Source organism: Oncorhynchus gorbuscha, linkage group LG11 (assembly GCF_021184085.1).
Source record: "Oncorhynchus gorbuscha isolate QuinsamMale2020 ecotype Even-year linkage group LG11, OgorEven_v1.0, whole genome shotgun sequence".
NCBI classification, from domain to species: Eukaryota; Metazoa; Chordata; class Actinopteri; order Salmoniformes; family Salmonidae; genus Oncorhynchus; species Oncorhynchus gorbuscha.
The window spans coordinates 20,888,324-20,903,526 of record NC_060183.1 but is presented as its reverse complement, the minus strand read 5'-3'; the positions used below and the strand labels follow the sequence as shown (position 1 = coordinate 20,903,526).

At 41.8% G+C, this 15,203-nt stretch overlaps 2 protein-coding genes across 3 annotated transcripts in view; both read left to right on the top strand.

The window, feature by feature from the left end:
* The first annotated feature begins 558 nt into the window (after nt 1-558).
* On the top strand, nt 559-7,189 carry LOC124048252 (26S proteasome non-ATPase regulatory subunit 11B-like). Its single transcript, XM_046368853.1, has 13 exons — nt 559-697; nt 1,646-1,747; nt 2,358-2,554; nt 2,748-2,805; nt 3,101-3,295; nt 4,765-4,909; nt 4,998-5,058; nt 5,180-5,242; nt 5,380-5,505; nt 5,621-5,656; nt 5,804-5,855; nt 5,982-6,124; nt 6,235-7,189. Exons 1-12 carry the CDS (start codon nt 607-609, stop codon nt 6,122-6,124), a joined length of 1,269 nt encoding a protein of 422 aa, XP_046224809.1. The 5' UTR covers nt 559-606; the 3' UTR covers nt 6,235-7,189.
* Nucleotides 7,190-13,218: 6,029 nt separating this feature from the next.
* The window catches only part of LOC124048251 (vesicle-fusing ATPase), a 52,347-nt gene continuing 50,362 nt past the window's right edge, over nt 13,219-15,203 (top strand). Inside the window, exon 1 of one of the 2 annotated variants that reach the window (XM_046368850.1) lies at nt 13,219-13,360. In XM_046368850.1, coding sequence (XP_046224806.1) covers nt 13,349-13,360 — 12 coding nt within the window. In that variant the 5' untranslated portion in view covers nt 13,219-13,348. The remainder of the gene's footprint in view (nt 13,361-15,203) is intronic. The other variant, XM_046368851.1, reaches the window with a different exon arrangement.

The following is a 15,203-nucleotide window of genomic DNA, read 5'->3' as shown; positions in this document are numbered from 1 at the left end:
AAACTATTTGTATTTACTAATAACATACATGTTAGATCGCATTTAAGCTATTAAAACGAGGGGCATACGCAACAACGTAGCTTGGGGATAACCTGATATTTAAAAAAAACAACAACATGTATTTAGGCCATTTATTTGAAATTGTGCAGGATGGAAATCTCTTCTGATGCACCATCTCGTTTTAAATGTCTAGCTGTCATTGTACAGAACTAATAGGCGTGTATTAATTTCCCATAGCATCCTACCATTTTAATAAACACATGATCCAACAAATTCCTATAGTCTATCATCCAGCTCAATGTTCACTTATTTCATGAACAGACCACTTTGGATTAAATAGACCTGTAGGCCTACAGTAAATTATGAATGGGGGTCTCAGGTAAAATGATCATGACATTCTGCTACAGTTTATTTGATAAGATGAGTCAGCATGACAAAATAGGAACATTGTGCTATAATGTATATCAACTGGTTAATGTAAAATACTGAACTACAATCCCCAGAAAGTATATTTGGCTCCCTCTCGTGATGTATCTGAGTAGCTCATTTACGTATTTCCTATCGCATTCTTGACTGTTGTAGGCAGGCAGCTTTTGAATAGGTAAGATGGCGGCTGCGGCAGTGGTTGAGTTTCAGAGAGCTCAGTCTCTTATTAGCACGGATCGTAACGCCTCTATTGATATTCTACATTCTATTGGTAAGTGATGTTTGTAGGCGTTCAGGCGAGTATGTCTCGTCTTATTTTTGAATTTATGCTTGATTTAAGTCATCGCAAAGGCAGTTTTATACACTGACAAGAGCCGGGTTGTGTGTCGTGCTGACTCACTGTAGAATCGTGGGGTTGCTAGCTAGCTAGGTAGTCCCTGGATGGCTAGCTAGCTAGGTAGTCCCTGGATGGCTAGCTAGCTAGGTAGTCCCTGGATGGCTAGCTAGCTAGGTAGTCCCTGGATGGCTAGCTAGCTAGGTAGTCCCTGGATGGCTAGCTAGCTAGGTAGTCCCTGGATGGCTAGCTAGCTAGGTAGTCCCTGGATGGCTAGCTAGCTAGGTAGTCCCTGGATGGCTAGCTAGCTAGGCCATGATGAACTGGAAAGAGACGTTAACTAGCTAACTATTTATGCTGTCTTTATGAAACAGTATTGCAATACAATTCAACGTTACTATTTAGCTAACGTTAGTCAAGCACCCTATGTTATAGCTAGTTAGTTAGCTAACCAAGATCCATTCAATTCTCAAGTTCATTGATGTAGCTATGTCATTTTGGTGTTTACAATATAGCTTCCTATATGCTCTAAAATGACAGATAACTTAGCTAGGTAGCTTGCTAACGTTACCAAATTAACAGTGAGATCAAGTTCACTGTTCATTAAGTTAACGTAGCTATCGTTAGTTAACGGTTAGCTAGCTAGATACCTAGCTTTTGTTGACAGTTCTGTAGCTAGCTTTGTACTAGCATGTGGCTGTCCAAAAAAATGCCTTAGTCACAGGGCCTCAGTTAGCTGTTGACTTGTTAGCCTCGTTGATCCAGATAAACAGTAACTCAGGAAAAAGACAATAAGGAACACAAACAATAGTTTAGAATAGGAGACTGTCAGTGTATGTTAAATAGTCAATGTGAATCAGTGCATTATTTTCCTTGTCCCCACAGTGAGGAGAAATATCCAGGACAGTGATGAAGAATCCGTTCGGGTTAAAGAACAGAGCATCCTGGAGCTGGGGTCACTCCTGGCCAAAACAGGACAGGCTGCAGGTGAGACTCAAAACACCAAACACATAATCTGGTCTATTTGCCTGGCTGTTGAACTTGAGGAACTTGTGGTGATTCATCCAGTAACTGCACGATGATTCACTGTATGTGCCTAACTGTTCTGTAGTACACTGGTTCCCAACCTTTTTAGGCGGTTACTGTCCCACCACCTGTTTTTTTTTCTTCCCCTGCCTGGGTGGTACCCCTGAAGAATCACCTTGTGCATTTTACCAGTAAAAAAACCTATGCTCTTATGATTCTTCTCAAGGTAGGTAGCCTAGTGGTTCTGCCCCTGTACACGGCAGTGTTCCTGTTCCCACTGTTCCTAGGCAGTCACTGTAAATAAGAATTTGTTCTTAACTGTCTTGCCTAGTTAAATAAAGGTTAAATCAAACAATTAAAGTACCCACGGTGGATAGGCCAAGTACGCTGGGGTCCTAGTACCCCTGGTTGGGAACCACTGCTGTAGTACACAAGAACTGCTTATGAAGCGAATGTCACTCGTTTGACAGTAGACAACAGAACCTTGGACAGATAGACTTATTGAGTAGACAAGATATGCTTACTGTTGCTATTCATTTAGCCCTATTTTCTGCTGTGTTGATTCTTCCAGAGTTGGGGGGTCTGCTGAAGTTTGTGCGGCCGTTCCTCATCTCCATCAGTAAGGCCAAGGCGGCCCGGCTTGTCCGCTCCCTGCTGGACCTCTTCCTGGACATGGAGGCAGCCACAGGCCAGGAGGTGGATCTGTGTCTGGAATGCATTGAGTGGGCCAAGGTGGAGAAGAGGACCTTCCTCAGGCAGGCTCTGGAGGTAAGCTGGCCTGGGTGTCTTCTTCACCTAAAAGACAAGCTATTGTTCCTATGCGGTGGCGTTTTAGTTTGGAGACTGAAATTCATGTGGTTATTTTCAACACATTTCCCTACCACCTCAGAGTGATATGATTAATATTTTTACACGATACTGTGACTGTTGCAATGTCACCTTTATCTTCCCCTTTCTCCAGGCCCGCCTGATTTCACTCTATTTTGACACCAAAAGATACCAGGAGGCCTTGGCGCTTGGTGAGTGACAGCTCCATTTGAATGGACTGACAATATTATTCCTGGTAAATGAGCTTAGCATCTGTCTGAGCAGGGAGGGCTAAGAATTGTGCAATGCTTGGATATGTTTACCCATAGCTATGTAGCAGAACTCAGTATCCCATTATCCTGGAAGCTTTGTGATGAGGAGTCAAACAATTTGAGTCATGATGACATTGAACTTTGATATTACTCAACACCAGGGTTGTGGACCACATACTGTATACAGAAGCTGTGGTATCTCCAAAGTAAGGTAAATTGTTTCTCTGGTGTTCAGGCACCCAGCTGCTCCATGAGCTGAAGAAGATGGACGACAAGGCGCTGCTGGTGGAGGTGCAGCTGCAGGAGAGCAAGACGTACCACGCGCTTAGCAACCTGCCCAAGGCCCGCGCCGCCCTCACATCCGCCCGCACTACGGCCAACGGAATCTACTGTCCCCCCAAGCTGCAGGCCGCCCTGGACATGATGTCAGGTCAGTCCCAGTGAACAAGCCTCCATCTAAAGCCTCCCTATAGTGTTCTTCAATGGCTTAGAAACCAATGGTAGCTTAAGCTGTTGTTTTGGCAGAAACAACAGAATAGCATCCACTCAGAGCTCTTGTATGCGTTTTGTTCAACTGATAAAATAATCTATGGAACTGTAAATCAATCAGTAAGAGGGCTTATGTGCACAGTGTTTATCCATTTACCAGACATTTCAGCGAGTCATTAATCAGGTTTCCATCCAGACTTTTTGAGTAAAGTACATATTAGATAAAAAAGTCACGACGGGCCTGGTGGAAACGGAAAATTTTTCTGTAAACTTTCCAAATGTCGAAAAAAACCTAAATACGCTAGACAAGGTGGGATCTTTTTGTGTCAGTAAAATTAATGAACATGAGAAATGGCGGTGGAAATGCTATAATAACTATCGTATCGAAGTAACCTTGTAGTCGCGCGATATGTTGTTGTGTGGACATCCCACTAAGACTAAGGAAAACATTCAGGCTACAGATGAAATAAGTTATGAACTTCACAGGTTGGTGAAAGTGCACAGTGCTTAGTTTGATGCTCCTTTTCAATAAATATTCAGGGTCCAATTCTGGTGACATAATGATCGATGCTTAGTGCGGCAGGTAGCCTAGCGGTTAGAGCTTTGGGCTAGAAACCGAAAGATTGCTGGTTCGAATACCCGAGCCGACAAGGTGAAAAATCGGTCTGTGCCCTTGAGCGAGGCACTTAATTAACCCTAATTTGCTCCAGGGGCGCTGTACTACTATGGCTGACCCTGTACAACAACACATTTCACTGTATCTGGTGTATCTGACAATAAAACATTTATTTCTATTTATTTGCTTGCAATTTGACAAATAAAATAATCTCACTCTTTTGTCCATAATAATCTCATGTAGTAGGCTATTTTCTACTGTATCTGCGAGCTGTTGGCTAGAACGCACGTGCCAAGGTCAGAGTGGGCACATTAAATTATGAAGTATTTTGTCTGTCCTCTTTGTTATGTTTTGGACCCCAGTAAGACTAGCAGTACGACTAGCTGTTACTAGTGGGGATCATGGGGATCCTAATAAATATAACACATTTTTCGAACAAAACCATCAGTGGAGTTAAAAATGTGATGGAAACCTGTTTAAATTGTGTTTTTTATTCCACACATGGAAATTTAACAGCAAAAGTTATTTTTATGTGCACTACGTCACCCACAGCCTTTTCTCTTTAAGTTAATTTGATGGAATCATCTCTGATGGGAAAATGCTCCTTCTTTTTAATCAGATTTGAGAATATTCACATGAAAATCGGTTGCTAATTGGATGGAAAACTAGCTACTGTCTTCTTCATTTGTAAAACCCAATATTAGTTTACGGACCCAAATGAAGAAGAGCTGTGTGTTGAGGTGGAAAAGTGCCATGCTTAGTGTGAACGACTGACCGTGCTTCCTCACCTGCAGGGATCGTCCATGCGGCTTCGGAGAAGGACTGGAAGACTGCCTACTCCTACTTCTTTGAGGCCTTCGAAGGCTACGACTCCATCGACCACCCTAAAGCCATCACCGGTCTCAAATACATGTTGCTCTGCAAGATCATGCTTAGCCTGTGAGTGATACTACCTCCTTGCTGTGTTGCAATGATATGAAGCATACGGGTACAGCTTGGTTGACCCTCTGTTGCTGTTCTCTTTCAGACCAGAAGAGGTGCAGTCCCTGATTAGCGGAAAACTGGCCCTGCGGCATGCGGGCCGACAGGTAAGAACCCACGATTTTTGTGGGGGGGCAGTTGGGCGGTCTTTCTCAACTTGCATTGTGTAATACGTTTAAATTGGTTGGTACCTGGCTGACCGTGGTCGCTTCCTCCCTCACTCTGCAGACGGATGCACTGAAATGCGTTGCACAAGCCAGCAAGAACAGATCATTAGCCGACTTTGAAAAGGTAAGACCTTCCTTTAGCCCTCATTTTTGCTGCTATGTTTGTTTCTCTGAGGATCTCTATTGTGCCAGGCCCATTTGTGTCCTCCCTTCTAACCCTCTTCTCTTTCTCTCCTCCTATTCCTCCCTTTATCTTTCTAGGCCCTTACGGAATACAAAGCAGAGTTGAGGGACGACCCCATCATCAGAACCCACCTGGCCACGCTGTATGACAACCTGCTGGAAGGGAACCTTATCCGTGTCATCGAACCCTTCTCCAGAGTACAGGTACAGCACGTTCATCTGGGTACCGTTAATATTGTTTTTTTCTTCTTCTTCTTTCTTTTGGTGAGGCTAACCACCCTTAAATCGTAATCCTTTATGGCGTTGCTTTCCCCCCCAGATTGAACACATATCAGGTCTCATCAAACTTTCAAAGGTATGGAGGTTTCTTCTTTAATATCTTCATATTTGAAGTATTCAGTCCTGTGGTACAAGAGTGACACATCGGAAGTCTTCTATCCCGTGAGACATGTACAGCTCTGAATGTTGTCAGTAATCAGTGGATATGTTTAATTTCCCTCAGGCGGATGTCGAGAGGAAATTGTCACAGATGATCCTGGACAAGAAGTTTCATGGTAAATTGCCGGTTTGGTTGGTACCAGCCTGGTATAAACGACTGTACCATAACTCTACTTGTGTTGCGCTTCTTTCGTTCAGTGAAATGTAAATGTCGTCTAAAATGCCTGTATGACTCATTATAGGGATCCTGGACCAAGGCGAGGGTGTCTTGATCATATTTGACGAGCCACCTGTGGACAAGACTTATGGCGCGGCCCTGGAAACTATTCAGAACATGAGCAAAGTTGTGGACTCGCTTTACAACAAAGCGAAGAAGCTAACATAGGTAGGGCTCCTCAAGAGAGACATGTCACATGTTTGCTTTCAAACAGCAAAGGAAGACTTTTTTTTTAAACCACTGTGCTTACTTGTAGATCTTGTCTTTTTCGTCCTCAGAACAAATGGCGAGACCACAGCAGCACAGTGGCGGATGTGTGTGTGACCAGCGTGTGTAACATTTTAAGAAAGGGACAAGGGAGAGTGACAAAACAACAAGTCCCACAACAAACTGCAACAAAAACAGGATTCCCGGTTCCCCCTCATGAAAGTTCCCCCTCAATGGACAATTTCATAATCTCTTCTCCTTTTTTCTTTTCTTTTAGGATTCTGTTAAAATCTCATCGGCCACAGCAGGCCATCAGGGAATATTGTACAACCACAAAATATTAAGAAAGATTAAATACACTTTTATCTCCTGTAGAATAAAGATTGGGCTTATAAAGCCTCCAGCTGACTCTGTTACCACCCACAAAGGTGCAATATCGACCACAAGCAAGCGCCACCAATCACGCTTCTTTTACATGCAGGGACAAGGCTTTTGGTCAAGGCGGTCCCCCCCCCCCCTCTGTTCATATCTTTCGAAAGCACATGGTTTTTAGCTAGTTAGAGGTAGGTTAGAAAATATTGGGATATCCCGGCAGTTACATTTGGTCAAAGAGCTCCCTCTAGCTCTTGCTGTTCTCATCATATCCATGCCAACAGTCAGTCCAATTCCCCTACATGACATTTCAAATGGTTGTCAACCTCACTTCATTCGGATTGCATTTGTTTTGTAACTAAAATAAATTGCCTGACACTATTTGTCCCCTTCTTAAGTACATAGAGCAGAATGGATGCCATTTCACAATGCCAGTGGCCCCTTTTCGGCCCTCTGCTTTGCCTCAACGTTTGGCTGCAACATAATTTAGGGGTATAGAAATGTGAGATTTATTGTTTTGCCTCTGAGCGTCTGTGTGAACCGAAGTGAACGATTATCCATTGTTATTGCCTAGCCCTAGTGTGGTATGCTAGTAACCAAACAATTGTTTCGTTTCATTTGTCATTTTCAAAAATAAATATTTTGTATTTTTAATGTTTTTGTCTGCCTCTTGGAAAAAAACATCACTGACCTTGGTCAAGATCAATTGGGCTGTTTTAGCCCTCTGATGTGCACAAAGCCCTCTGATGTGCTCTTGTGCTGAGGTAATAGGGGTAGGATGTTGGATTACTGACTTCAGTTGATTTAGATTCCAGTGTAGAAATGAAGGTCTAATAGACCAAGGCCTTGGAAGTAAATGTCTGCTAGGACTAGCAGCTTCAACTGGGCGGTGAATAATGAATGCCTTCTAGTTGCTCACTGGGTGGAAGGAAAGGGAGAAGTGTATGCAGTAGGAAGAATCCCTGTCCAATCAACTCTGGGATTACCATGTTGTGAACTGCATTAGAGGGTTATGAATGCTGTATAGGAGAACTGATGGCGTTCTGTATTGTCTTTACTCCTGTTGGGCAAATGTTCCTGTGTTGGAAAATGGCCTCGTCCCAAAGGGCATTAAAACACAATTTCAATGACAGCTTTGGATTGTTTTTTTTGTTTTTTTACAGATGTACAATGTAAACATTTTATGAACCTGTTTTGTGAAATGAAATGTGGTCATTGAGTTGAAAAGGGGAGGTTTTGGATTCTGACATGGTGTTTTATGCACTGGATAAGACCATGATATTCTGTTTTCGCTCAAGTTTTGGTTCAGACGGTTCATCATTACGTAGAGTTCATGACTTCTGTTTCTTGTGCACCAGAGTTCTCCAATATTAAAGTGCCATAAACTGCACTGAAGTGAAATCAAGCTTTTTCCCCTCTTGTTGTCAGTGAAGCATTTCAGTGTTTCAGTATGTTGACAAAAAGCACAGCCATTAAACACTTTCACTAGTGGAAGTCCCATTTCAAGGATGTCCACATCTCTTTATCTGTTACATAGGGCCTATATGTGTAAATCCATTAATTTTGAGACAAACGATTTTGACAAAATGCAATTTTAAACTAAAAGCTTGAGGTGAATAGATGTCATGTACATGTAGGTATAACAATTGAGCAGAAACATGATGGACCTATTTTATTGTTTACAGAAAGTGCCCAACATTTTTATGAAAAATAGAGTAGATATAACACATCTACAGCTTGGCCCCTCAAGCAACCTTTGTGTATTTTTATTTTAAATGTATATTTGACAGGTATGTAATATAGCCCCTAAAGCCATCCAACCGCTTCACCCAGTTTTCCAAACCCAAAAAAGTATTGTTGCTTGTTTTGGATTTCTATACACATCAATATCAAATGTACAAACGGTTCTTGCTGACCAACAATTACCGAGTATATCTGATGTTCAGATGAGTTCAAAATAAATCTCTTTTTTTTCAAAAATGTTTGAGTTCTCTCTTCTGTTTTAGTGTTTTGATGGTGGATTAGTGATGATCAATGGATCAGCCTATTTGCAATAAGGTATTCACTTTTCCATTTGACTTTTCAAACATATTACCAACATATTCAAATTATGATGACATATTTTCATTAAAAACGTTATTTTGATTAATGTATTCGTACTATTTCATCCTTCCACGAGGTATAGTCCCGACACCAATCATTGTTGCTATTGACGCGACAGTCGTTCGTTCTAAATGTTCCCTTGTCATACTGACTGGCTACGGTCCTATCCCTTGCTTGCTAGCTAGCCAACTACGGCTAAATTTACAGTCACGTCAAAAAGTGCAGCCAGAATAACCGCAAAGTAGCTGCATGTTTAAGCCGTTTTCGTCTGACATTTATTTGGAGACCATAACAATGAGCTAATGAGGCACGATTTCGCCTGGGATAGAAAATGTGCTCTCTCGTCGGGACACTGTTGTTCAGAGGAGCTAGCCAACAACACAGCCAACACAATAACTTAGAACTGAAGCTGGAAAGACTGCAAACTAGCTGCACTTCGTTTAGTTTTACCTGTTTTCAATTGAGTCAATTCAATTGACTTTTCTCTGTATATATCCATAAAAATGATGCCAGCTGATTCGTGATTTCGACTGGCTGAGAAACGCTTCATTCTCTCTCGTCCTGATACATACACTTTCATTACTATGGGACAGTTGTAGATATAATTTGAATATTGAAACAATGTTGCAAATGCCGGGGAGACAGACAATAAGGTTTATACAAATCTCCCCTGTAGAAAACTAAATGTTAGTCTAAAAGAAATGTGAGATAAAGTCTAGATGCTTTTTATAGCGGAGAGCAAGTTTATAACTTCCCTGCCTAGGCTGATGAGACTGTGGATTGCGCACTCAGATGAAACAGAGTAAATAGCCATTTTAATGTCATAGATTTAGCCGGTGGTCATTTGTGTATTATAAACTGGGTGGTTCGAGACCTGAATGCTGATTGGCTAACAGCCGTGGTAAAACATGTATTTTTACTGCTCTAATTACGTTGGTAACCAGTTTATAATAGCAATAAGGCAACTGTTAAGGCTTCCGTCAATCGAATCTGGTATCAGGATAAGTATGACACTGAGTCACCGAATTTCATACTATGTACTTTTTATTAGCTAAGCAATAAGTGATAAATGCAATTTTCGTACATACGGGCTCTCTGTCACACCTCGCAGAGCAAACAGAGAACTGACTTGTTCCTGACAAAGTTATTATAATATACTCTGACAGAAGTAGTTCCTGCTTCCGAGCCGGCCTGTCAGAGTAGAGACTGGGCGTGGTTTAAACTCACTCAGCCTATCGTTGATTGTTGGCATACGAGCTGGCGCTTCAGCGGTCAGTCATTGTAGTTGTGTAGAATATCTATGCGCCCATGCACTCGATACAGTTATCACACACCTGGCTCCTGTTATCTAACAAAATACCATTTGTTCCCTACACTATGTTCTGTATGTGTCCATTTTTATGTTATTCTGTATTTTTCCATCACAAGAAAGGCCCATGGCCCTGAAACTGTTAACAATGTTTTTTTATTTAACTAGGCAAGTCAGTTAACAACAAATTCTTATTTTCAATGACGGCCTAGGAACAGTGCCTGTTCAGGGGCAGAACGACAGATTCGGGGGTTTGAACTTGCAACCTTTCGGTTACTAGTCCAACGCTCTAACCACTAGGCTACCCTGCTGCCCTATGTTGCATAACACATACACCCACACAAGCCAACAGCAAATAATATTCCATCACATATGATATGGTAACGGGATATAGTGCATAACACAGAACCTCACACAACTTGGGGGTTTGTGATATGGCTGGGATATTAACTATCAAAAGTAAATGTAATTGCTAAAATATACTTAAGTATCAAAATAAAAGTATAAATCACTTATGGGATAAGTGTATTATTTTTAAAAACAAATTAAGGATAGCCATGGGCACACTCCAACACTCAGACATAATTTACAAGCTAAGCATTTGTTTTTAGTGAGTCAGTCAGATCAGAGGCAATAGGGATGACCAGGGATGTTCTCTTTAGAAGTGCAGGAATTTGACAATTTCCTGTCCTGCTAAGCATTCGAAATGTAACAAGTACTTTTGGGTGTCAGGGAAAATGTATGGAATAAAAAGTACATTATTTTCTTTAGGAATGTAGTAAAACTAAAAGTTGTCAAAAATGTAAAGTCGAGTACATATCCCCCCCCAAAAAAATACTTAAGTAGTACTTGAAAGTAGTTTTACTTAAGCAATTTACACCACTGTGTAAATGTACTTATTGTATCTGTGGATTACTGGCAAAGATGCCCAGTGGGTTTGTACAGAGAGGAAGAGGTGAAGCGAGAGGGATAACTGGGCCCAAAATCTGCATGTGGTGTTTCTTATTTTTTTCTCACCAAGCGGATTGTTTGAATGAAGCTCAATTATAGTGTTGAATTTGGTCCCCAAAAAATGTAATGGTGTATTTAATATGTGAGGCTTATTTGATCTAATATAAGTTCCGTAATGCTTAGGTTGTTAGGAATGCCCCGCTACAAGGTTTCTTCCTGCAGGTAGTCACTGAGTCTGAGGTGCTAGAGGGGCTCCTGAAACTTTACTCCAAAAAAACATCTGGGTCAGATGGTTTAGACCCTTTCTTCTTTACGGTTGCTACCCCGATTATCGGCAAGCCTATCTCAGACCTTATTAACCCGTCTCTCCTTTCTGGGGAGGTTCCCATTGCTTGGAAGGCAGCCACAGTTTGTCCTTTATTTAAAGGGAAGATCAAGCTGATCCTAACTGTTATAGACCTATTTCTATTTTGCCCTGTTTATCAAAAGTATTGGAAATATGTGTCAATAATCAACTGGCTGGCTTTCTTGATGTCTATAGTATTCTCTCTGGTATGAAATCTAGTTTCCGCTCAGGTTATGGATGTGTCACTGCAACCTTAAAGGTCCTCAATGATGTCACCATTGCCCTTGATTCTAAGCAATGTTGTGCTGCTATTTTTATTGACTTGGCCAAAGCTTTTGATAGGGTACACCATTCCATTCTTGTGGGCTAAGGATTATTGGTGTCTCTGAGGGGTCTTTGGCCTGGTTTGCTAACTACTTCTCTCAAATAGTGCAGTGTATAAAGTCAGAAAACGGCTGTCTCAGCCACTGCCTGTCACCAGGGGAGTACCCCAAGGCTCAATCCTAGGCCCCATGCTCTTCTCAATTTACATCAACAACAAAGCTCAGGCAGTAGGAAGCTCTCTCATCCATTTATATGCAGATGATACAGTCTTATACTCAGCTGGCCCCTCCCCAGATTTAGTTTGAAATGCTCTACAACAAAGCTTTCTTGGTGTCCAACAAGCTTTCTGTACCCTTAACCTTGTTCTGAACACTTCCAAAACAAAGGTAATGTGGTTTGGTAAGAAGAATGTGCCTCTCCCCACAGGTGTGATTACTACCTCTGAGCATGAGGTAGTCACCTCATACAAGTACTTGGGAGTTTGGCTAGACAGTACATTGTCCTTCTCTCAGCACATATCAAAGCTGCAGGCTAAAGTTAAATCTAGACTTAGTTTCCTCTATCGTAATCGCTCCTCTTTCACCCCAGCTGCCAAACTAACCCTGATTCAGATGACCATCCTACCCATGCTAGATTACGGAGACATAATTTATAGATCAGCAGGTACATGTGTGCTCGAGCGCCTAGCTGTTCTTTACCATTCAGCCATCAGATTTGCCACCAAATCTCCTTATTGGACACATCACTGCACTCTATACTCCTCTGTAAACTGGTAATCTCTGTATACCCGTCGCAAGACCCACTGGTTGATGCTTATTTATAAAACACTCTTAGGCCTCACTCCCCCCTATCTGAGATATCTTCTGCAGCCCTCATCCTCCATATACAACACCTGTTCTGCCAGTCACATTCTGTTAAAGGTCCCCAAAGCGCACACATCCCTCGGTCGCTCGTCTTTTCACTTCACTGTAGCTAGCGAATGGGAACAAGCTGCAACAAACCCTCAAACTGGATGGTTTTATCTCAATATCTTCATTCAAACTCAATCCTGGACACTCTTACTGACAGTTGTGGCTGCTTTGCGGGATGTATTGTCTCTACCTTCTTGCCCTTTGTGCTGTTGTCTGTGCCCCTTAATGATTGTACCATGTTTTGTGTTGCTACCATGCTGTGTTCTCATGTGTTTCTGCCTTGCTATGTTGTTGTCTTAGGTCTCTCTTTATGTAGTGTTGTGTCGTCTCTCTTGGCGTGATGTGTGTTTTGTCCTATATTTATATATTATTTATTCATTTATTTAAATTTTTTAATCCGAGCCCCCGTCCCCGCAGGAGGTCTTTTTCCTTTTGGTAGGCCATCATTGTAAATAAGAATTTGTTCTTAACTGATTTGCCTAGTTAAATAAAGGTTAAATAAATACAGATAAAAATGTACTGCTATAAATAGGACATGTGACATCCCGGCAACTTTGAAACAACGCACTTTATATCAGATTTGTGCCTTTAAAGCAACACGTATCTGCCCCCTCATTGGCTAGAATGGTCCCACTTGATCTTGTCTCCTCCCGACTTCCTTCCATTTGTATTTTTTTCATTTTTAGAGCGTCACTTGAGTATCTGGTCAAAGATTTCGTCGCCAACGTGTACGTGATGACATCACTTCATAAGCAACGTCGATCCCGCCCACTCCATTTTTCAAGCCTGTTCAACGCACGGTTGTGCTGACAGCAGTGTTGGGAACTTTTATGCTGAATTGCATTTGAAAAACGACAACAAACACCAAGATGGCCGGCCGGGTGAGTTTCCTTTAAGTAAATGGCTTTAGTTAAACATATTTACACATTGGCGAGAAAGATAACAATGCTGTGTTTTAAGGATTTTTAAGCATCTGCTACTACCTCCAACTCACTAGCCTGTGTGGCAGAGCAATTTACGTAATTCAAATCTTAGCCCGGAAGAGTATTTTATGACCAGTGTCCACTGCGAGCATACGTCAGTGACTGCAAGCCATGCAATATCTAGCTTGCTAGCAACACAATGCGAGTACCGGTGCGTGGGTAAAATAACTGGGGAAGCCAAACCAGAAAAATAAAGCCATATTACAACCTATGTGTTGTGATAGTTGCGTTGTTTACTCTATAACCTGTTAGTTCATATGCCTTGCCACTGTGATATAGACCTAAAGTCGAGGCAATAAGACACAGTGGCAGAATAACTTCAACCACACCGTTGTTTCATCACAAAACAACATCTGTCCGGTGAAGTCCACAAAAGCATTTCGCATTTTTCGGACTACTTAAACAACTATCGATTGAACCATGGAGAGTTACCCGAAAGTTGCAAAGAAAACAGGAGCTGCCTCCACTATTCCAGCACCATTTCAACTCAATATTTCAACATCATCAAATCACTTATGCTTATTCTAATACAGTGACAACTAAAATATATCAAAAACCATTTGGGCCAATCAATGTAAACTAATATGATGTAGCTGTCCATGGTACTGATTTCTGTGTGTGTGTGTACGCAAGTAGAAAAAACATGTTCACTCACCCTACTTGTAGAGAAATGCCAATTAATGCCATCCTGTCTTTCATGTCGCTGAACCGGTCTATGACTGTCATACAGTACACACTTAGTGTTTGTTATCCTAGGCTAAAATGCTTGCTCGCTGGCCTAACTTCCTTGGGCATGGGCAACGATGCGCCAGGCCAGCTAGTTAACATTAGTTTTAGCCTACTACATCTGGCTATATATTGAACTTCTACCCTCTCTGGCACAATGTTTGAATTTATGGTTGGATCCAAATTGCCGTTATAATCCGTACGGAGAAGTAGGTAAAATCACAAGTTCAAGTCCCTATCTCCATCCATGGGTAATTTAGGAAAGGGACCATTTTAGCTAGCTAGGTAGCCAATGGAGGACAACGACACAACATGATATAACAATTCAAGTTTTTTCTGTAAATGTAGTTTTGCTTTTGATGTGCTTGGTGTGAAGCCACATCCAAAGTGGCTTCCCTTGACATTTTTTTGTTGTTGTTGGTGTGCCAAGACCATTCACAGTTGAGCTCAATCAGTTTAGCTCAATGGTGATTGGCTATTTTTTTATATATTTTTTTTATCAAGGGAGGCCAAATGATAGCTGGCTTCCCTTGCATTCAATCTGAGGTGCTAGTGGAGCTAGCTAAGGAGTATTGGTGTCTCTGAGGGGTCTTTGGCCTGGTTTGCTAACTACCTCTCTCAAATAGTGCAGTTTATAAAGTCAGAAAACGGCTGTCTCAGCCACTGCCTGTCACCAAGGGAGTACCCCAAGGCTCAATCCTAGGCCCCACGCTCTTCTAAATCCCGCCTGCCAAGGTTTAACAGCTGGATAACTTGTTGAGTAGCTTTTATGACCAGTCTAGCTAGGTACACTACATGGCCAAAAGTATATGGACACCTGCTCGTCGAACATCTCATTCCAAAATCTTGGGCTTTAATCTTGAGTTGGGCGATTAGGCCTGGCTCGTAGTCGGTGTTCCAATTAATTCCAAAGGTGTTCGTGGGGTTGAGATCAGTGCTCTGTGCAGGCCAATCAAGTTCTTCCACACCGATCTCCAAAACAAAACATTTCTGTATGGAATGGTAACAATGAAAC

Excerpts from the sequence above, each read along its gene's own strand:
- LOC124048252 (XM_046368853.1), top strand. The coding sequence starts at position 607 with ATGGCGGCTGCGGCAGTGGTTGAGTTTCAGAGAGCTCAGTCTCTTATT. Across the intron at positions 3,296-4,764 it reads CGCCCTGGACATGATGTCAG|GGATCGTCCATGCGGCTTCG; the intron begins GTCAGTCCCAGT and ends CCTCACCTGCAG. Across the intron at positions 5,059-5,179 it reads TGCGGCATGCGGGCCGACAG|ACGGATGCACTGAAATGCGT; the intron begins GTAAGAACCCAC and ends CTCACTCTGCAG.